This window comes from Panthera pardus, unplaced genomic scaffold (assembly GCF_024362965.1).
Source record: "Panthera pardus isolate Hobbes unplaced genomic scaffold, ASM2436296v1 HiC_scaffold_2, whole genome shotgun sequence".
Classification (NCBI taxonomy): Eukaryota; Metazoa; Chordata; class Mammalia; order Carnivora; family Felidae; genus Panthera; species Panthera pardus.
The window spans coordinates 139,492,931-139,514,809 of NW_026526765.1; the positions used below are offsets into that span (position 1 = coordinate 139,492,931).

The following is a 21,879-nucleotide window of genomic DNA, read 5'->3' on the forward strand; positions in this document are numbered from 1 at the left end:
TTTTGAAGCCTGATCATTTTGTTTATACACCCAAATATTTGTAATGCACTTTTCTAATTAATCAAGTGTACGTACTAAGTATAAGCATATCTCTTACTGTTTAAGTATAAAATCAGAGGAATATAATAATGTATTACTGATTTCTAGGCCACATCATTTCAACTATTATAATGGAAGAAATTATGTTAAAGTTGATTTGCATCAATTAAGGGACATTAGGTAACAAACAAAAGTAATTGACTCAGGATAATGGAAACAAAACAAGAATTTATTGAAGTGGTTAGTGGGGGTGCTTAGCATATTAAACTAATAGTTAAAACAGCCAGGTCTTCTAAAAAGGAGGAATTGAAGCGTGTCCAGTCTTAGAGGCTCATAGACCTTGAGTTGCAGACAAAGGATAACTCCCCACCAATTGCCCCAGTCTCCAGCTCCTCTATTTTAATTTTCCAAGCTATCAGTACAACCCAGACTGATGATTATTCCCAGGGTGAATCATGGAAGCCAAGTAGCGAAGTAAGGACTTCACTTCATTAGTCTGACTTACTTGCCCATATATTTGTGGCCAGAAAGTAGAGCTTCTTATCAAAGGAAGCAGGAAAAAGAATTACACAGATGAAAGCAAAAGCAACTATAATCCACCCCTTCTATGACACACGGGTACACACACACTTCTTACATGTACATATCCATAGGGGCAATAGACATAAAAATAGTTTCAAGATAATCATATATATATATATGCTTTAAAAACATTTTTTTTGTGTGTATCTGTCCCTCTGACTGAAGATGGCAGATGACAAAGAAAAATTACAATTTATCTTTGAAAATGTATAATTACAGTGTTAAGTGACATGCAAATAATTCAACATGCAAATTATATTGTTCAAAAATTGGTAGCTTTTAGGTTTCTAAAATGATTAAGCTTGAAAGTGTGCTATGACTTTTGGGACACCCTTGGGTACATATACTTGATCGTCTCTGATGTTTGTCATACGTTCCATCCTTCCTACTTTGACCGTGTAAGAAGTGTGTGTACACCTACACGTGCACGAGCTCATGAAAGCCAAGGAGTGGGTTTTCTTTACTTTTGGTTTCGTCTGTACACTAGCTTTTCCTGTCTCAATGATAAGAATGGCTCCCCAGGCAAATAACTGTGTGGGTGAGCATGTTAGAGAAATGTAGGGGAAAGGTATATGTGCGTTTAAAGAAAAAGATATCGAAAAATAAGTCAAGTTGTTAACAAAGACTACGTTGGTGGGAATGTGTGGGTGAAAAGGTATGGATGACAATCTGTACCATCTGTATCCGTCAGTGTTCATGCTCTGCTACACGTATTCTGGGTAGAAGGTATGGAGGAGGGGAATACATTTGGTGGGTTGAAGAGTGACAGCTGGGCTGGAGAATAAGACTACAAGCCAGGTGGTCAAGCCTCCACTAAATGAAAGGGACCTGAGAAGCTACAAGTAGAACTGAGACTGGGAAGGAAATTGACATATCCTTTTAAACCTTCTGTCAAGTTAGCAATCTCCTTCCTGGAGTCCTGCCAAGTCCTCATCAACCTTCTGTTGCACCGGTGAAAGGTCTAGGTATGAGAAATGTGCTTTCCACAGTACTAAGATCTCTCTAGGGATATCGCCCTCTTCTCCACAAGGCAACCTTGCAGATGTCTGCAATGGCATCGAACTCCTGGAGGGGTGAGGTGGGCTGGCAGGGGCAGGAAAGTTGTCTTGCAGATCTCCTGAGTGCACAGTATTCCTGGTGTTCCTCGGGCTCCTCACAGGTCCATGTGGATATTTTCTCCAGACACGGGCACCACATTTTACCAGGGTAACTTGGGAGCAGCTGCAAAGGATCAGGGACATCCATCTACAGCCAGCCCTCCCTGCTATGGGGCTCACGAGAACTTTTGTGCTCCCATCAGACTGTAGGAAGGTACTGGATACCATCAGTTGAAATCTTTGGGCCATGGGTCTGTGTTGCTGTGAAAAAACCAAAACAGAGAAGAGGGTCCCTTCAGTGAGGAAGGCAGCTTTTCTTATTTTAGTGATAAGTCCTCAGTCACTCTACATTATTCAGAAAATTTGGGGCCATTCCCGGGCTACAGTCTAACTGATTTCTGGAGCATGGAAAATGAGCCCTTCCTTCGTCCCATTAACTAAAAAGACATACACCCATTCGTTGTAGTGTGAAGCTGGCTTTGCAATGTCTTTGTAGTTTCATCCATGTTTAACCCCTCTACAGATCCCTTAGAACAAGGCACTTGATGCTGTAACAAAAATAAAGAATAAGATGTGGAGACTGTGCACTTTCATAAAAGAATATGAGGATCCTCCAGGAAGCAACACATTAAAAGCTTCCAGAAAGGATCCTTGGCAGAAGGGTACCCTCGATCCCTCTCCTCCTCCAGTTGCATCTGACACTTGAGAGAAAGCAACCAGAACTACAGGCAAATAGTATATACCAAAGGGGATAAAACAACAACAACAACAACAACAACAACAACAAAACAAAAAAAGGATTCCATTGGTTGTTTCTCTCAAGTGGTTGTAACTCCCCAGCAGATTCCTCAGGGTATGCAACTCACAATATGACATCTGAGATCTCACTCACACCTAGGAAGACTGGCCTGTGTACCAACCCTTCCTCCAGGAGACAATGTTTGTCCCTGCTAAGCCCTGTGCCTCTTGAAAGGGAGGCAGGCCCAGGAATATATTTAGGGTGGATGTGACTCCCAAGACATTTGGTTTACCTAGGAATGATGGGCCCAGGCTTCTCTGCCCTACTGAACTACCAGACTGGTCTGTCTTTACTCCTGTCTCCTTAAAGGGCATAAAAAGGAAGCATTCTCACTAATTAATTCCACTTTCAAGTCTATATTCTTCTGAAGGAAATTCATCATCACAGTTACTGGAGAACCTCAGGAGGCATCTCTGCTGGCTGCCACCTTTTCTCAGAACCCTGAATCCCAAATACCCTTGAGGTGCTCTCTTACCCCAAGGGTCCTCACCTCTTCTATAATTTGGCCCCTAGAAGTTGCCACCTTCCAGTGAGTCTTTTTTTCCCCAACTGTAATGGTGGCGATGATATACTGGTGTTCACTGTTCTTTCGTTGGCTCAAGAACATCTTGCTGTTCCACAAGGTGTGACCTTCCTTCTTCTTCCTCCTTCTTGGGAGAGGAGTGGGTAAAAGTGAAAATGGTTCTCTGCTCCTATGGGTGGTGTGGTGATAGTGGTGAGGGTGGGGGTGGGTGTAAATAAACAACAGTGGGTATTAGGGCTGTTTAGAGAAGATGAAGCCCCCTCAGTAGAGTATGGCCTACTCTACTTCCTCTCTTTTAGGGGCTGAAAAGTAGTCTGTTTATTTGCGTGAAGATTTCATGCCAAAACGCGTTCCTTTCTGGCATTGGTACATTATCTTCCTGACTTTATTCCTCTTCCTCCTCTTCTCTATCCTGCTCTTCTTGCTCTTCAGCCAAGTCAAGGTAAGATGGAAAGTACGGCAGCTAAAGCCCTCACTGATCCCATGCTGCACGTGCTGCTGGAGGACCTCTAAGGTGGGGAAGACCCGGCAGCAGCCCATGCACCTGACACCACTATCCTGGGACACCAGCCATTCGGGCGTCTTGGCCCTGGAACACTCATCTACAGCTGGAGGTTCTGCTGGACTCTCAACCTCCTCCTGTTCCTCTTGGTCTTTGTTGTTCCAGCTGGACTCACTGTCAGTCAGGAGTTCCTTCGTACCCACATAAGAGAGGGTGGCTTCTGTAGGGCTCTTTTCAATAAAGGTCATTTTTTGTATTCTTGTCTTCTTTGAGGGAGGCTCCAGTCCTTCCTCTGTGTCACATAAGACAGCCACTCCCCTTTTCATCTGGACACGCATATAGTAAATTGTCATGAGCCTTTCCTCTTTCATGTCTTCTGAGGTAAAAGAGGACTTAGTATCACTGACAAAATGGAATGGGAAGGAGACGTGTGGAAAAGGGGAGGAAGTCTCCAACTGGTATCCAAGACAAGAAACATCTTGATGTAATTGATGGATTCCTAGGAAAGAAAATTCCAAACATAAAACAAGTAGAATAAGTATGTGATGTCTGGAGGACTTAATATGGCCAGGAGAATATTCCTATGCGGAAATGTGAAGCAGAAGCATATGTACATGTTACACTGCAGAATTCTGGGAGTGGTATGTTTTACTTGAGGTGCACCTGGTATAACTGGAGAAATGAGGGTGTGGTGTGTGTAGCGGAGTTGTATGTGTGTCTGGGGACATCTCTGGTGAGTGTTTTCGATACTGGTAAAAGGCGACGGCGGATGAATGTGCGCATGTGCGTTAAATGTGAACAAGTGCAGGAGCGCTGCCTATTCTTGCTGCGAGTCGATATGACATCGAGTGTTAGCAGAAGTGACCTGAGCTCTCAGAATGTGTGGCTCCATGAGGGGCCGAAGTCTTTGTGGGTCAAGTGGCATATAGATTAGAAAGGCAGTATATGAAAGTGCATTCCCTCCAGGGTCTATGAATTTTCTGCAGTTTGGCTTAGCATGAGGGAGTTGAAACAAGTTATCTGTGTGAGGCAACATAAATTGCTTATGGGATTAGTGTGTAAGTGGGTGAGTCGGAATGAAGGTACCGGGGCATACCTACACCATGTTACTAGAACACAGGAAGGTTAATGAGGAATGAAGGCAGGTAAGTTTGGTAGAAAAAGTAAAAGGAAGGAGAAATGGCACCATACCTGGTAGGAAGGAATACAGATGAGTGAGTGTGTGTGAGCATATGAATTCATGCTCCTCTGAGGGGGAAGGTTCCGATGAACTGCCCACACCGGCACTGTGCTCTACATGACCCATCCCAGTGTTCATATGAGGAGCTGTGTCTTATCTTTGAAGGGACACTGACTCTCTCTGTTCCTCTGCAGAGGCTTCAGCCCAATGCCTCCACCCTGAAACCCTTTTCTGCTTTTGAGGGGAGACTAAATAAGTAGGGCTTGGGCCAAGCAGCTCAGTTTTACCTCCTCTCCATACTCAGACCCCACCTGTTTGTTTTTCTTACCACACTCATCAACAGGAACGAGCTTGCGTACAGAGGAAACACAGGAAAAGTATTCTGAGACAGAGGACTTTTCTTCTGCTGCCTGATTGCAGGCAGGGACCACTACACATGACTCAGCAGGAGGGACATCCTCTTCACCTTTCGTGACTTCTGGAGAATGGAATAAACACGAAGAAACACACAAAAAACCCAAAACATTGAGGTGGCATTTTGTGGAGTCATTAAAACAAACAAAACCAAACAAAACATTGAGATGTGGCATTTTCCAGAGTTTGTCAATTCAAAAGACACACATTGAGTGGACATTAGAAGCCACACATCATTACCAAACATGAGACTTGCTCTCATTAAAATGAAGGTGACTTTCTCATTTGAAACCCAAAAACTCTAAGGTGCGTTGGCCTTTGAAAACTTCACTTACTCTAAGATATAAGTAAATAATAATTATTAAAATTGTGTTTATGGTGGACGCCCATGATATTTAGTACCTCGTATGTGATATTTCTGGAGATGTGTAGAGAATACTGAACACTTAGAAAGAACTATTCCTGGAAAACAGTATGCAGTCACTTAAGTTGGATATTAATAGCTTGATTTTCCTCATGGGAAATTGTGTAATTAGGGAATGTGGGGTACAAGTTGTATGAAGACCTCTGCATCTACATCTACTTACATATGGATATATATCTATCTACACACACATATAGTGAGGATAGACAGATGATGGATGGATGGATGGAGAGAGAGAGAGACAGAGTGAGGGAGGGAGGGAGACAGAGAGAAACATAGATACAAAGATATGTATATATACAGATAAAATCGATTTTCAAGATTCCCTCGGAACTCTGGTGCTGGAGATGGTCAAATTAAGACTTCACAGACTCCTCTTCTGGAAATGTATTTCTACATTTCTCTTAGATTTTTAATCTTCCCATTCAGATCCATTAAGGGCTTCTTCCAAAGAAGACAGGGATGCTGAAATGGTATATTCTGCCTAACAATTATAAACAGAGACCCTGGGCAGTCCTTGAGAGAAGAGGTCATCTATGGACATTGCTGAGCAAAGGAGCTCAATTCTAATTTTTGACTAACACGCTGCCTCACCACCATGCCTGAATCCCCCTCAGCCCCTCCTCTCCCCCATCACATACCACTGTGAATGGGCCTGTCTGGAGAAGGGACACCGAAGATCTGTTCTGAGTCTGAAACCTTTGCCATCTGGTTGTGGAACTGGACCAACCTAGAGGGTCCAGAATGTGAAGAGTCTTCTTCACCTGATTTTAAGACCTCTGGGGAAGAGAAGGAAAATCAGATATTTTTTTTGCTTCCACTAAACATTCAAGAAATACCACAAAGAATCACACACATGGCACTTATCTTCATGAAGATTATAGTCTAGTTTCTGTTCAAAGTCCTAAAATCAAGGTATATAAAAATATTTGTTGGAATGAAGTATCTGATGAACTATGAGTGCCCTATGTTGTTTTCTGGAGTGTATCCAAGCTCAAATTCTTTCCAGGTACATGATAAGGTAAAGGTCTCAGTTTGACAGTTGTGGTTTATGATATATAAGTCCTGCTGCTTCATGGTAGGTTTAGAATTTACAGGAAAGAATTGACTGACTTCCACTGCTGGTCCTTATCCTCCCCTTCCAGGTTATCTACTCTTGTGGAACCTCACATGAGGGCCCTGCTGAACAGGTATGCAATGCAGGACCTGGAGACTCCAGTAGGAACCCCAAGGTGGACTTCAGACCACACCTCTCAACAATGGACACAGCTCCCCTGTCAACAGCTACTGACTGCTAAATGGTTCAGCCCTCATTTGGCCCTGTCACTGGTGTCACTTTTCTCACATGCCCCACACATTGTTCTGATCAATTTTTGCTCCTATACTTACCAAACTCATACCCTACCTTTAAATCTTCCCAATCTACAGGTAAATTCTATGTTGTTGGTTATTTTCCTACTAAAATATGCATATTTCTTGGATCACCTCTATCTCTACCATGACTTTAAACACATCATGGATATCGCCAGTTTGTTTTCCTTCCTCCTACATTTCCATGGACTTTCAGTAAGAGGTGAATTTTTGTTCCTAATAAAGTAACTCAGGATTAAGTCTCTTATGTTTAAAAACTTCAGTTAAGCCTGGACCCCAATTTTTACTTCACAAAATACGTCTATTTTGTCTCTTGGATGACTGGTAGGTCATGTTGGTGTAAGGATGAGACAAGTCAGTGGAGGTGGTATATCTTTCAGAGAGTTCGTATGTGTACCAGGTTTGATGAGTACAGTCTGATATGTGCATGTGTCTGTCAGGTTTCTTCAATAATTTTATGTAGACAGTGTAGGGGTGACACGGACATTGAATGTGAAGGTGGCGTTGAGTATGATGTGTTGGGTGATATGCAGCATAATTCTGTATAGGTACAGCCAGTACATCTTCCCTGTATCATGAGTGATCTGTGTGTCATATACTATTGAAGTTCAAGTAGTTACATAATATCTGTTGGTTTATGACAGACTATATGAACCTGGGTGATTCTGTGAGATCTGGTGACACTGAGAAAGTGTTGGAAGACTAACCATGTGAAGGATACATGGGAGACCTCATATGAGCTCCCAGATTGTGGAATTGCATGAGGAACCCAAGGGACTAGGAACAGAAAAGTTTTAGAAGATGGTATATGATTGTGTTGGCTTCATGCATTACTGTGCAATACGAAGTTCTACAAGAGTGAGATTATCTGTGTGAGTTAGAGATTACAGTATCTAAGGAATGAGGTTAGAGAAAGCAAACGTGAAGAATACAAATGCTGCAAAATGAGCATTTGTATCCTCCTTACTATGTGAGGATCTGAGCTTATGAGAGTGTCTGGGAGTGTAAACAATTGGGAGCAGAGAATGGGGAATGAAAGGAAGAGTGTTAATACATGTAAATGTGAGGGCACACGGTGATGAGTCTAGCTGTGGGTGTCATGGAATAAAGATTCCTGTGTGTTTACGGGGGTAGGAGGTTGTTAGAGATAAAATTTAAGGATTCTTTTCAAATCTCTGTCCCATCTTCACCCGTTAGAGGACATATGCTAAGGAGTTTACTCCTCTCAAAGAAAAAAAGGAAAATCTAGTGGTTCCTCCTTAGATACTCTCTCTGGTCCTTGCTGGCCCATTTCACACTGGTTGTCAGAACTCTGCCCACATTATGACCAACCGAGTTCATCTTCCCAGGTTCAGACTGAGTTTATCTTGCCATTTCTCAGAGATGTCTGACATTTCCTTAGCCTCCATCTTTGCAAACACGGTTCTGTTTTGATATCCTTGCACTTTGGGCTATTTGTCCTTTTTGAGATTTCCCTCGAATCTCTCAGTTTTATTTTATATGGCTGCAAATGAGTATCCCCCAAGGGGGAAGACACCTTGCATTCTCACTGTAGTCCAGACATAGACTTGGATCAGCTGATACCAGTTTGTAGACAGCAAATGCCGTGCTTACTTTCTCTGCCACTCCCTACCTCCAGTCCAGACATCTCTACTTACGAGTATTCTTATTGTCAGAGACAGAGAATGAACAGTTTGAGAAAATGACATTGTTTTCTTTGTGCCTGGGAATAGGACCAATCGGTGTAGTTTCCTTTTGCTTGTTTAAGATTTCTGTTAAAGTGCATCCAAATTAAAGAGATATATCCAATCATTCATACACTCAGTTCATTTGGGTTTCTAACTCAGACATACGTGTGCCACGTATGGAGAATACTGCATGGAGAATAGAGTCTTTTTTCTGGCCAAAGCTCCAGAATATAAGTACTCAAAATTTTTTTTAAAAATGTTCCCAACTGTTGTTGGTTAGGTAGATAGATGTATATTGTCTTCATGGAGACCCCTACAGTGTGTCCGGGAACTGTGCTATGACAGAGTGTAGTCAATATATTTAAATATTTGTTTACTTGACTCTACATCTGCCATTGCGTGTAACACATTTTCATTTTCGTTGTTAACCTATTCACATGTCTTTGCGTGTAACACATTTTCATTTTAGTGGTTACAGGCTGAATAATACCTTAGCCAAAGATGCCCATAACCTATCCCCAGAACCTGTAATGTTACCTTATAAGGCCCAAGGGACTTGACAAATGTTATTAAATTAAGGACCTTGAAGTAGAAAGATTATTTTGGATTAGATGGGTGGATCTATATGACATATTTTAGACTTCTGACCTCTATAATAAGAGGATAAAGTGTTGTTGTCTTTAATCCACTAGATTTGTCATAATGTTATAGCATTTGATAGCTGATAACAAATATATTACCTTAAACTAAGCACTGCCATATTCACTGGGAGCTTTCAAAATGGGCAGGCTCTATTTACCCAATTTCCTTTCTTTTCTGAGGGCGAGTTACTTATGTGAGTCAATGGTGCTGCCCACTCTGTGCAAAATACGCAGCTTCGAATACTTGAACTCCCAGTCATGTTACATGTGACTATCATCTAATACTTCAGGTATACCCGTTTTGTTGACCATCTCTGAATTCATGATTACCAGTCTGGGTGTATTAATCATCAAGCCTATTTACATTCAATCACAGACTTACCAACTCCTCAGCTCACCTTTTGTTCCTGTGTTCCATTCCATCTTTCTGAATAGATTCTGTGCTTGTAACTTTTTTATATTTTATTTTTTACACTTTTTACCTGAAGAATGTCTTTATTTCATCCTTATTCTTTATGATATGACTGTTCTTTTCCTTCAGCACATAGTTTTACACTGTCTTCCAGTGTTGACAATCGCTGCTGAGATGTACACTGCCTGACAAATCACCATTCTTTTGAAGTATTGTGTGCTTCTCTCTAGTTGCTTTAAGGTCTTTGTTATTGAGGTTGTGAATGTTTGTTTTAGTATACTCAGGTTTGGATTTATTTTTGCCTTTCCTGTGATAAGCTTCCTAATAATGTTTCCTGATTCTAAGGATTTGTATCTTCCATCATTTCTGAAAAAAATCTTGACCATTATCTCTTTATGTTGTCTTACTTTCTTCATATTACTCTTCATGAACCTCGGTTTGATATGTCATACTATCACATTTTGTCCTCATTTATTGTAATCTCTCTCTCTCACACTTCCCATCTATTTATCTCTCTGATTTCTATTTGTAGGTAATTCCTTGGCTATATCCTCTGGGTCACAAATTTTCTTTTCATTTGTGTCAAATGTGATGTTTAATTCATCCCACATTTTTTATAATTTCTAAAATGTTATTTCTCATTTCTAAAACTACCACTTTTTTAAAAAAACTTCTTTCTTGGTAGTGTTTTCAGTTTTTACATCTTTAATAGTTTTAAACATTATTTACCACCCCTAAAGCACTATTAAATTAAGTGAACTTTGAAGCTAAAACTTGGTGTTCACGGTGTTTGCAGAATCTACCTTGAAGGTATATATTTTGTAGTTTTCGATTGTGAGCTCAAGTTCAGCAATTCATTACCTATAGGACTCTTTAACATAGATAACTAATGATGCAGGGCTCTTTTATATTTTCTCTGGTCATGTATTACTAGAGTGCTACAAGCTATGGTTTAATTTTATATTAATTCTTAACTTGTAGGCTTAATGGATACCACAGCAATTGTGGATACTGTGTCTTTGATTCTACTTCTTCCCTCAATAAATGATGTTTGTCTCAAAATGAATGCACAGAGTACCTTCCTACCCCCTACGAGTGAAAAGTGTTTATATATAATGAATTCCTATTGAGGTTAAGAAACAGAGACCTAGACTCCCAAATAAGAGAGGAGGAGAATATGATAACTGGACCCAATGTGTACCTTTCCCCCAGTGGCTGAGCAGAGATGCTGAGCTGGACGTCTACAGGTCTGTTCAGACTCCCACTGCCCTGATCTGCCTACACTTTAAATGCCCTTTCTTTCTCCTTACCAACATAAGGGTGACGGTGAAAGGAGGAGTTATAGGAGAAGTATTTCAATGCAGAGTGTCCATCTTTTGCCTCAGAGACCAGAGTACTGTCTTCCAAAGAGTACTCAGGTGGTGGATCATACTTGTGTGACTTTGGGATTCCTAGAAAATGAAATCAAAGTCATAAAAATAGTTGGTTCCATTCTGTTCCCCTCCTACTGTCTTCTCCCTAACCTACTCTCCCCACTGCCAGCACCCTCCTGGGGAAATACTTATTTTGTCCTGAACAGTACTTCAGCATTCCATTCTTCTATCTGGATCTTGCTACTATGGCTCCTCATATCCATTCACCCTGGTTAGGATTTTTGGTACCATTTGCTTTCCTTTACATTTGATACTCTTTGACCCTCCACATTCAATATCCTAGAGATTTATAACCTCAAATGAAACAATTGATGCATTTTTATTTTTGAAGAACATATTTTTTATTATTATACCAGTGTCTCTGTTTCCAAGTTAACCAAGCTCACTGCTCACTAATAGTTTAAGATTATGATCGTTCCTCTGGGGCGCCTTGGTGGCTCAGTCAGTTATGCGTCCAACTTCGGCTTAGGTCATGATCTCACAGTTTGTGAGTTCGAGCCCTGCATCAGGTTCTGTGCTAACAGCTCAGAGCCTAGAGCCTACTTCTAATTCTGTGTTTCCCTCTCTCTCTGCCTCTCCCTGACTTGTGCTCTGTCTCTCTAAAATAAATAAACATTAAAAAAAAAAAAAAAACGATGATCATCCCTTATGGATGTGTCTGCTATGTGTATAATGCACATGTTGTAGCAAACTGTTGTGATGGATGCAATGTGATTTGTGTGTATAAGCTCCTAACATGTTGCTTAAGACAGGACTGATGCTTAGTATATGATTGATTTGGTGTTTGTGAATCTGAATACGGGGTAAATTTTGCGTGAGTGAGAACAGTAGATATGCTTCGTGTCTGTTTCAGTTCAGCTAATATCTATGTGTGTAGATTGCATGTCCCATGATTACATGTTTGAGTGTGTATATGCTGTTATGATTCAGATGTATAAGGTAATGATTAGGAATATTCTCTTTAAGACTCACCGCATTAGTTGATTTGTGAAATCTAAAGAAATAATGAAAGAACATTAGAAGGTGTAAAAATCAAAATTGTAAGAGAAAGAATATATGAGGCTTTGAGACTATGTGAAGATCCAAATTAAATGGGGGTATAGAGGAGGATGCGGAAGGTTAAGTGTACAGTGACATGTGACTGCATAAGAAAATAAAGGCATAAAAGACTCATGTCTAAGAGATTAAGATAAAATCTGAAAACTACCACCTAACAATTTAACTCAAGCATTCTCCAAACGGAAATATGTCAGATAGCAAAATGCATGTAATAGAATATTCAAACATCACTTTTTAGAATAGCCCCATATTAAAAACAACCCAAATACTCAGAAAAATATAATCAATAAATTATTTATATTCATAAAATATGTGTTTGTGTGTGTATATATATATATATGTGTGTACATATATATATATGTGTGTGTATGTATCTGACACACAGAACATAAATTTCACAGATATGATGAGTTAAAGGAATCAGACACAAACTATAAATTGTGTACTACTATTTAAATGAAATTGAAAAAAAATAAATGAAATAAAAAAAAAACAGGGATAACTAATCTAGGGTTCTAGAAGTCAGAGAAATTACCACTGTTTGTATGGTAGGGACAAAAATATAGCACAGAGAATTTAGACACATATGGAAGATTATAAAGAAATCAATGATGGGAATAAGGAGTGCAAAAAGTGTATATGGTGATAAGTGTGAGAACACTGGCTATAAAAATACATGAAAGGGACGGGTCTTAGACTGGATGTCTCTAAAGTCTACCTCAAGTCCAGATCTCAAGGATCCTACCTCTTTTGGTCCATTTCAAGCTTTGAGTAATTTCACACCTTCCTGATAACATATATGCTTTGCTGGCTCATACTGACATTCTCTTCCACGTTTCTCTAGTAAAATTCTCATACCCAACACTCTCCCACCATTTCCTCAAATAAAACACCACTCTCCACTGATCTTTTGGGGCTTATTCTAATCCTCTTAAGTATTTTTCTCTTCCAACTGATGGCTTCCACAGTTGATCATGGAAGAAGATGAAGACACATTGTGAGTCTGTTTCTGTACTAGGGAGCCTTGTATCAACTAATGGGCAGAATCACCCAGTTTACCTCTGGCCTCAGCCTAGATCCCAATTTATTCAATACACTCTCCTTACCAGCACCAGCAAACATGTTTTCTGAAGAGATGCAGGAGAAGCAATCTGAAGAGGAAGAATCTCCCCTTGCTATCTGGTCTTGAGTTGGGGTCATTCCCTTGTGTCCATGATGCAGAACTTTTAAATTCATATATGCTGAGAAATTACATGAAAATAATACAGATGTAGTCCATGTTTGCTGTTTGTACATTTATCCATCCATTAAACAAACAAGAAGAGTCGACCATGTGACATGTTTTGTGAACAAACATGGACTCCATTTTCATGGATAGCAAAATATAGCTCATTTATTGTATTTATATCATGATTGGTTGGGTTTATATAAGGGCACTCTTTGTAAATGGAGCAGAGACTGTAAGCTGTCTCCTTTCGACCTGGACATACTACTAAATTATATTTGTCAACTTCTCTTGTGGTAGTTCTGACCACGTGATTATGTTTTTCACAATAGAAATGAGTGGAAATGGCATGTGCCACTTCCAACCAGAATCATAAAGACCTCCTCTGTGTCTCTCTGAGCTCTTTCCTTTTCTAGCTGATGAGCATGTTGATAACCCAGGGTCTATTGGAAAACTGCATGTTAATGATAGCAAAGTTTCCATCAGCCCAGGAGGCTTGACCCACTCCTCCTCATATACCCTGAATTATTAAATAAGTAAGAAATAGATGCATTTGTGTATGAGTTACAAAGGCCAAAGTAGAGATGTAATGTGTTCTTGAGGGGCAAATAAATGGACCTAGTACATAGTACATAGTACATACTAAGCATATGTGATATTAGTATCTACATTTTCCTGGCTTATTTACATTCTACATGTGTGTGTATGTGAACACATGGTTGTGAGTGCATATTTTACAGTTTTCATAGTTTACACTTAATAACATCTCTCAACATGCACTCATTTTATTGTAGGTAGACATGACTCACTTTCTAGCCCTCTCTCCCCAGAAACCCCAAACATTGTTGGAAGTGCCAAGTTCTCTTCAGGAGTAACAACTGCCACTTGGAACTTTGGGGTTGGCTCTCAACTGTCCCCCACCCCCACTCCCTTGAACAATGGTTTTTCCTTATAGAAGTTACTTGTTTACTATTAATCTCCATGGTAACCAGAATTATTTCAGTTTCCCATTTTTTTTTTTTTTTTTCGGGAGAAAACCACAAGCTTTCTCCTCAGTTCAACCATTACGGCTAAACAGTGGTATGTATGTGTATTCTGCCTTTTTCTTGCATTTCACATAGGAGCCCCACATTTACATTTTCATAGTCTGAAGGAAAACAATTCTTTTTTGCTTCTGAATAAATAAATTATGACTTTAAATTCTCATCCCTCTACAACCAGTTTTAAATGTTTTAATTTTTTTCTCACTTTTATGAGCCACATTTTCTTTTTCATTAACAGAAGAAAGGACTATTAGAAGACTCATAATAACATCATATACTTACCCAACGCTCTTAGGCAAAAATCAAATAAAGGAAAATATGATATTTTAAGTAAAACTGTACTACTCAACCACTACGCCTGTGACACAGTGAGTGACATGGTATAAACAGTACAGATCTTAAGCTGCAGAGACAAGGACTTGGCCATTTGAACTTTCTCTTTACTCTCAGATGACCTGTGGCCTCAGAAAAACCAGCATATACACATCCCTCTCCTACCCATCCCTCCTCCTCTCCCTTGCCACAGCTAGGGATACTCTCTCCCTATTTTTTTAAGTTTATTTATTTTGAGAGAGAGGGAGAGGGAGAGAATCCCAAGAAGCCTCAGCACTGAGCTCAATGTGGGGCTTTAACTCATGAACTGTGAGATCATGACATGAGCCAAAATCAAGAGTTGGACACTTAACTGACTGAGCCACCCAGGTACCCTTCTCCTTTTTTTTTTTTTTTTTTAAGAGGCAATTCCATGGTATCCTATGCTCAGAGAAGATGCTTAACACATACCTCTTGACTTCTTGGAAGTTTCGGGGGAGTATGTACTTTCCAGATGTTTCCTTTTTTGTTTCTGCTTCATGGTTCACCTCTTCAGAGTGACTCAAATCAATACCTTTCTCCCTGAAACTCTGCTTTCAGAGAGTCAGTGGAAAATAACAGAGAATCAAATCAGTACATTCAAGAACAACAACTCACTTGAGTAGTTACCTCTCACTAAATCACTGTCTTGACCAGTGCTCAGAACACCATCAGGACTATTATGATGCAAGTCAGCATCAGAATTCTGTGACCTATGCGTTACATCAGTGCACCCCAGGGACACAGCTGGTACTCACAGGACAGAAGGAGTGCCATGACCCACTGACTAGAGCAACTGCTTTCCCCCCAGTGGAAACCCCATCAGTGACTTGAATTTGTGAACTTTGCACATGATATCAAAACTACACATGACTTGGATCAAACAAAGAACATTCTTTTATGTATCTACAGTAACCGCATTACTAAATCTCCCCATGTAGAAGATATTAAAATCGTACCTGAGAGAACTAGGTCTGAATGGTAGAAAAGAGTTGACATTAGATCTTATTAGCAGTACTATTTAACTTATGTGAAATGGTTATATGTAAGGTATATGTTGGTATATACATATGCATTTGAGGACATCTCATAATCCTATACAACCCTAAAATATATTGACATTCCCCACTCCCGGGAATAGTCTTATGTATTTTGACAACAAGCCGTTGTCTCTTTTGCTACTCTTTTTTCTAATTATTTCCCAAGAGATTTGGGGAAAGTTAAGCCCTTGGATTACATTTACATTCCCTGGACCACATAATGAAGCTTGTTCTCAAGCATGAAGGTCTCATTCTACAGGCTACTGTTCCAGGCCCCAGTCTATGTCCTCTGGAAGGAGCGGGGCTCTGTATAGGGTTTGAACTCTGTGGTTAGCTCCATCCTATCTCCCATCTACCACTGCATACACCCCCTCCCTTAGGGGCAATCTGTATTTACTTCCACCTCAGCAGCTGGACTAAAACCAGGCCATAATCTATGGCCTCCTTCTGTCTTCTTTGGTCCCAGTAGGCACTGCCTCTGCACATTCCCCTCACTCACCAGGGGCTCAGCCTCTTACAGCCACTGAATGGCAGGCACATTTATCAAGAAATGCTCAGCCTTGTTAGCAAAACAAAAATTAGATACTATTTTACATGTATCATATTGGTAAAAAAATAGTAAAAAAATTGGTAAAAAAATGATTATAAAGATATGGGTAAAAAAAGGAATCCTCATGATCTAAAATGACTTATGTAGCCATGGTGAAGAACAATTAGTCAATATTTTGTAAAATTAAATAAGCATTTACTCCACAAGCCTACAATTTCATTCCATAAAGAGGTCATTACAAGAGGGATACTCATGGCACTATTTATACCAGCAGGGAGCGCTAATTTTTGTTTAGTTTCCAACTCAAGAAGAAAGGGCAAGCAAAGTATGATAGGTACATGTGACAGAATTAATTTCCAAGGGTATAAGTCATGCCCCTTAAAATATATGACTACAGGGAAGAATGTGATCAGAGATAAAAAGAAAATATAATGCAATCAAATTATCACAAGTAGTTCCTTAACCAGACTAGTTACTAAGCAGAATTATGAACTCAACAGTCAATACTTTTTGGAAGAAAAAAAAAGAGTAATTTCACCCAAAAGTAAATGTCTCAGATTATGTCTAGATCGAAGAGAAAGAATTGTTCTGAAGATTCTTTACTGTATTAGTTTCCTTTTGCTGCTACAGCAAATTACCACAAACCTGGTGGCTTAAAATACAAATGTATTATCTTACAGTTCTGGAGGACAGAAGTTCAATATGGGCCTTACATCCTGAAATCAAGGTTTTCGGTTCTGTCTGGAGGCTCCAGGGGAGAATCTGCTCTTTTCTCCTCCGGGCTTTAGAAGTTGCCTGAATTCTTTGGATCTTGCTCCCTCCCTTCATCTTCAAAACACACCATTTCAGGGGTACCTGGGTGGCTCAGTCAGTTAAGCATCTGACTTCCGCTCAGGTCATGATATCCTGGTCTGTGATTTCAAGCCCCACATAGGGATCTGTGCTGACAGCTCAGAGCTTGGAGCCTGCTTCGGATTCTGTCTTCCTCTCTCTCTGCTCCTCCCCTGCTTGTGCTCTGTCTCTCTCTCTCCCTCTGAAAAATAAATAATTACTTAAAAAGAAAATATAGCACTTCAGTATGTTTCCACTGTCTCATTTCTGTTCTATCACTCTCCCACTTCCCTCTACTAATCATTCTTGTGATTACATGAGTCCCACACAGGTTATCCAGAATACCTTCCCATTTCAAAACCTTTAATTTAATCCCTTCTACAAAGGCTCTTTTGACAGTTGGAATAACCTATTCAGAGGTTCTAGGGATGGGTGGTGGGAGGGGTTTGACATTTTCTTCCAGGGGCAGGGAGAATGAATATTTCAGCTATCAGAGAAAGACAAAAACAAAGCATGTGAGACTAAATTCACCTAAAGTAAAATATAGTGAGGTAAGAATACAAACCCTAAATGAAACAAGAGCAATAGGGGGAAAAAAAGACACACCAACAGTGGATATCTATTGAGTAAAACAAAGCAGGACAAAATATAGGAACAACCCCAAGTGGGACATTAAACATAACCCAAGGAACAGAAGAAGAATTACACGAGATTTCTCCATGCTGTAGAATTTAAACAACTAGATTTAATAAAACAAGAGCTCTAAGACAAGATGTCATGTCAATGCAAAGATATAAAAATGGAGAATTCAGAGCTGAGGAAAAAACAAAGACTCTAAACAAGGTCAAAACAGGGTAAGTAAACAAAGGAGAACCAGAAAGAAATAAGGTTTTAAATTGAAAAACTGGCATCTTGACTTAAGTGTAAAGGGAAGAGAGAAATAGGTAATTAACTAGAAGACAATGGATATAAAAAGGCTAAATGATGATACATAATTATAAAGAGGTTAACAAATAAAGCAGTTATTTAAGATATAATACAGTAAAATATCCCTAGAATACAGAAAGAATGGAACCACAAAGGAAGAGTATACATTTTTTCCAAAAAAAAAAAAAAAAAAATTGAGAGCCTTACAGGAATTTATAACCCCCAGTTATATATATATACATATACATATACATATACATATACATATACACATACATATACATATACATATGTATATATATGTATATAAGTATATACACATACATACATACATACACACACACACAAATGTATAAAAGACATATAATCTTAAAGGATAAAAGGAACAAGCAAAATTCTTCAGGTATTCTAAGAGAAGGAGCAAGTCACTTGACAGGGGTAAACAGGAAGCTGGCTTTCCCATTCCATAGAGTGACACCTATTGCTTGAAAATAGAAGAGTATCCCCAGATACTGAAAGAAAGAAGGTGTGAAACTGTGATAGTATTTGTAGCCAAGTTGTTTTGAAGTGCAAGAGCAACTGGCAGACATGGTCAAAAGTGTATCAATTTTTTTTTTTTTTTCCAGAAAGATGTGTGCTGTTAAGAGCCATGCCTGGAAAAGTCAGCTCTGTGATAGAGCCAACTCCAATGCCGTGAGAAAAGGACAAATGGAATACTCCATGCCAAAAGACAGGAGAATTTTGACAGTAAACAACTGAGGGTGGGGACAGGAGTGGGGTGACAACTATATAAAAATAATAGTTTTACTATACTATTCCTTCTGAATAAAGTTTGGGTTTCAGGGCTGTCAAGGGTCTGCCCCTGACTTCCTGTCACCCGGTGGTGTCTTACCATGTGCTCCCAGACTGGCCAAATTTCGATGGTACCTCTGCACGATTGTGTCTAATCTCTGTGCTTGTCCCCAAACTCTTCTCACTCTTGAAAACTCATACAACATCTGGGGCTTCACTGTTACTGTAGTTACAGTATATGGTTGCTTGGTCAACTTTAAGTCTCCCAGTTGAGGAATTTCTGTGTGTACATCTCTCACATGGTAGTGAGTGTTCACTGTCTTCTTGCAAGTAAAAAAAAAAAAAGCCACACGTAATTATAACATTTTAAGAGCCAATAGAATTCTCAAAAATGTATCATCCATGAGCCTTAATTGAAAAAGCATACAAAAAAATTAATATGATGATGAAATCCAGCCAACCCAGAGATGGCATTTTAAAAGTCCCCCAAATACTATGGATATGGTATAATGGCTGGGGAAGAGCAATGAATCCATTGAAGTATAAAAATAAAATAAAGCAAGCGCAAAGATTACAGTTACAGAAGAGAATGCAGAACAGAAATAGCTACAAAATCTAAAAAACAGAGAGAGAAAAGGGGAGTACAGATGGGCTACTTTTATCTTTAATGGCAGGATTAAATGGATACTATCTAAGAGTGAAACTTAAATTCATACCTATCTCAACATTTTTAAAGTCTTTATTCTTACTCATAGGGGTATTTCAAATATTACTACATTTGTGTTTATGAAACATTTACAGTTCAACATTGTTAGCTTCATTCGTATTTGATTTTTGATAAGTTCAAGTATACCTAATTTAATATTTTAATAACTATAGTATAACTCGTTTCCTGCAAAATAACTTCTGTTCCTCTTTCCATCCATCCATCCATTCATTTATGCATCCATCCATCTACTGATCTACTTGTATACAGGTATAAAGGAGGGTATTCAACTAGTTTGATATCCAACAAATGTGGAAAATGGTTACATTTGAGTAATTTTGAATAATTTTAAAACATAATTTTTAAGAACTTTTGAGGTCCCGTTTTAATATGTATTACTTATACTAAGCTCACCCTAAAAGTTAAAGAAAATGTAAATCTGGGGAAAAAAGTTTGCAAACTGGATAATTCCTTGAGCATTCTTTTCTCTGAGTACTTCCTCTTTTCAAAATACTTTTGCTTAATAATAATATCATTCAAAGTTTCCAAGTTTTAAAGGAATATAATACTCCTAAAAAACACTTTTATGTGACTGTGCTCTTATAAACACAAGACAGAATTTGTGTGATAATGGATAACAATTATAGAAGATTTCAACAAAAAATAATCAACAAAGGAACAGCAAACACATTCAGTAACATTGCTAATCTACTTAATCTGGTACATGATCCAATGAGAGTGAAATGCATATAATTATGTAACTGGCAACCCCATGATGTACCTGTCCTGAAGACAGTCTCACAGGTCAACAATGTTTGTTTGTTTGTTTGTTTGTTTGTTTGTTTGTTTACATAGGCCCTCTAACATTTAATAGTAATTCAGGCCATGGCACAAATTCTTTTAAATGGACAGCCAGAATTATACAGAGTTGGGTGAGTCAAGGCTAAATTAACTCCTACTGAACTTTTAATGGGAAAATATATCCTCAAGAAATTATCCAGCAAAATGTAAACCCTATAAGAGCTGGAATTATGATCTAGCTTTTCTTTTTTATTATTTTTTTAAACATTTATTTATTTTTGAGAAACAGAGACAGAGCACCAGCAGAAGAGGGCCAGAGAGGGAGACACAGAATCTGAAGCAGGCTCCAAGCTCTGAGCTGTCAGCACAGAGCCTGACATGGGGCTCAAACTCACAAGCTGTGAGATCACGACCTGAGCTGAAGTCAGATGCTTAACTAAGCCACCCAGGCGCCCCTGTGACCTACCTTCTTAATTGCTCTAACTCTAATATCAGGAACAGTTAGACCTTTTAGATTTATTGCAAAAAATAATAAATCTATAAATGAATAATAATGAATAAATTCAGATAATCAGAAGTGCATCGCGGTTTTCTCTGGCTTTAATACCTGACTTAAATTAGCTGGCGAAACAATGTTTCTTCTAATAAAACATATCTATTCCAACAGAGAATATTTTAACTTTAAAACTCATTTACATCCATAATCTCTTCTCACAAAAGAATGGATCGGACTCATAATGTATAAAGAGGAAGGTTAAGAATGCTTCAGACAGTTAAGCAATCTGCTTGGTCATAGAACTTTGTGAGTATGGAAAAAGTCTTTCTGCTAAATTAACATGAAACGAAATTAGTTTTTCCTTAAACTAGGAGAGGCTGTATTTTGTTTTGAATGCTGCTCTTAATACACTATAAGCTTACTACAGCCATTACTTAGTAGGTTAATATATCAGTGGAAATTCTGACTTAATGAACCAGCCACAGGAGTTTTAACAATGCTTATCTTTTTAACACGCCCAAAAAGCAGATTTTTGTAGAGGTCAGAGACACTGACTAGAATAGCACTTGCTTCACACCAGCTCTCAAGAGGAAGCTTAAATAATAAATGTCACACCCTACTGTTAACAAGTCTTCCTACCGATGCAAAGCTATCCAAAAAGAAGTGTGAGGGTGAGTACAAGGAAGAAAAAGAGAAAGCGAAAAGAAGGATGTGAGTTAGCCTCTTCAATTTTTATCTATTTGAACGCCTTTGCCTCTGACAACTGGTGCAAGGTGGAACGAACATCAGAGGATAGAGTAAGCAAGACGAATGTGAGAGAGGGCTGATATCCCTACCCTGCCTCCAATTTTCTCTTTCAGTTCTGCCATTACGCCATAGTGAATGTGTAGCTTGAAGGAAATGGGATGAGTGAGGTTAATTCCTGTAATGACCTCGCTTGAGTCAGACTTATG

The 21,879-nt window shown here is 39.0% G+C and overlaps 1 protein-coding gene across 1 annotated transcript; it reads right to left on the bottom strand.

Annotated features, from left to right (window-relative positions):
- Positions 1-858: 858 nt before the first annotated feature.
- Positions 859-15,410, bottom strand: LOC109278885 (protein FAM170A-like). The gene is made up of 7 exons (XM_019469568.2): positions 15,216-15,410; positions 13,271-13,405; positions 10,983-11,123; positions 6,202-6,339; positions 5,051-5,200; positions 3,008-4,041; positions 859-1,979 (listed from the first exon to the last, which is right to left on the bottom strand). Exons 1-6 carry the CDS (start codon positions 15,283-15,285, stop codon positions 3,359-3,361), a joined length of 1,317 nt encoding a protein of 438 aa, XP_019325113.2. The 5' UTR covers positions 15,286-15,410; the 3' UTR covers positions 859-1,979; positions 3,008-3,358.
- Positions 15,411-21,879: the final 6,469 nt, after the last annotated feature.

Excerpts from the sequence above, each read along its gene's own strand:
- LOC109278885 (XM_019469568.2), bottom strand. The coding sequence starts at position 15,285 with ATGAAGCAGAAACAAAAAAGGAAACATCTGGAAAGTACATACTCCCCC. Across the intron at positions 13,406-15,215 it reads AACTTCCAAGAAGTCAAGAG|CATATATGAATTTAAAAGTT; the intron begins GTATGTGTTAAG and ends GTAATTTCTCAG. Across the intron at positions 5,201-6,201 it reads AGACAGGCCCATTCACAGTG|AAGTCACGAAAGGTGAAGAG; the intron begins GTATGTGATGGG and ends TCCATTCTCCAG.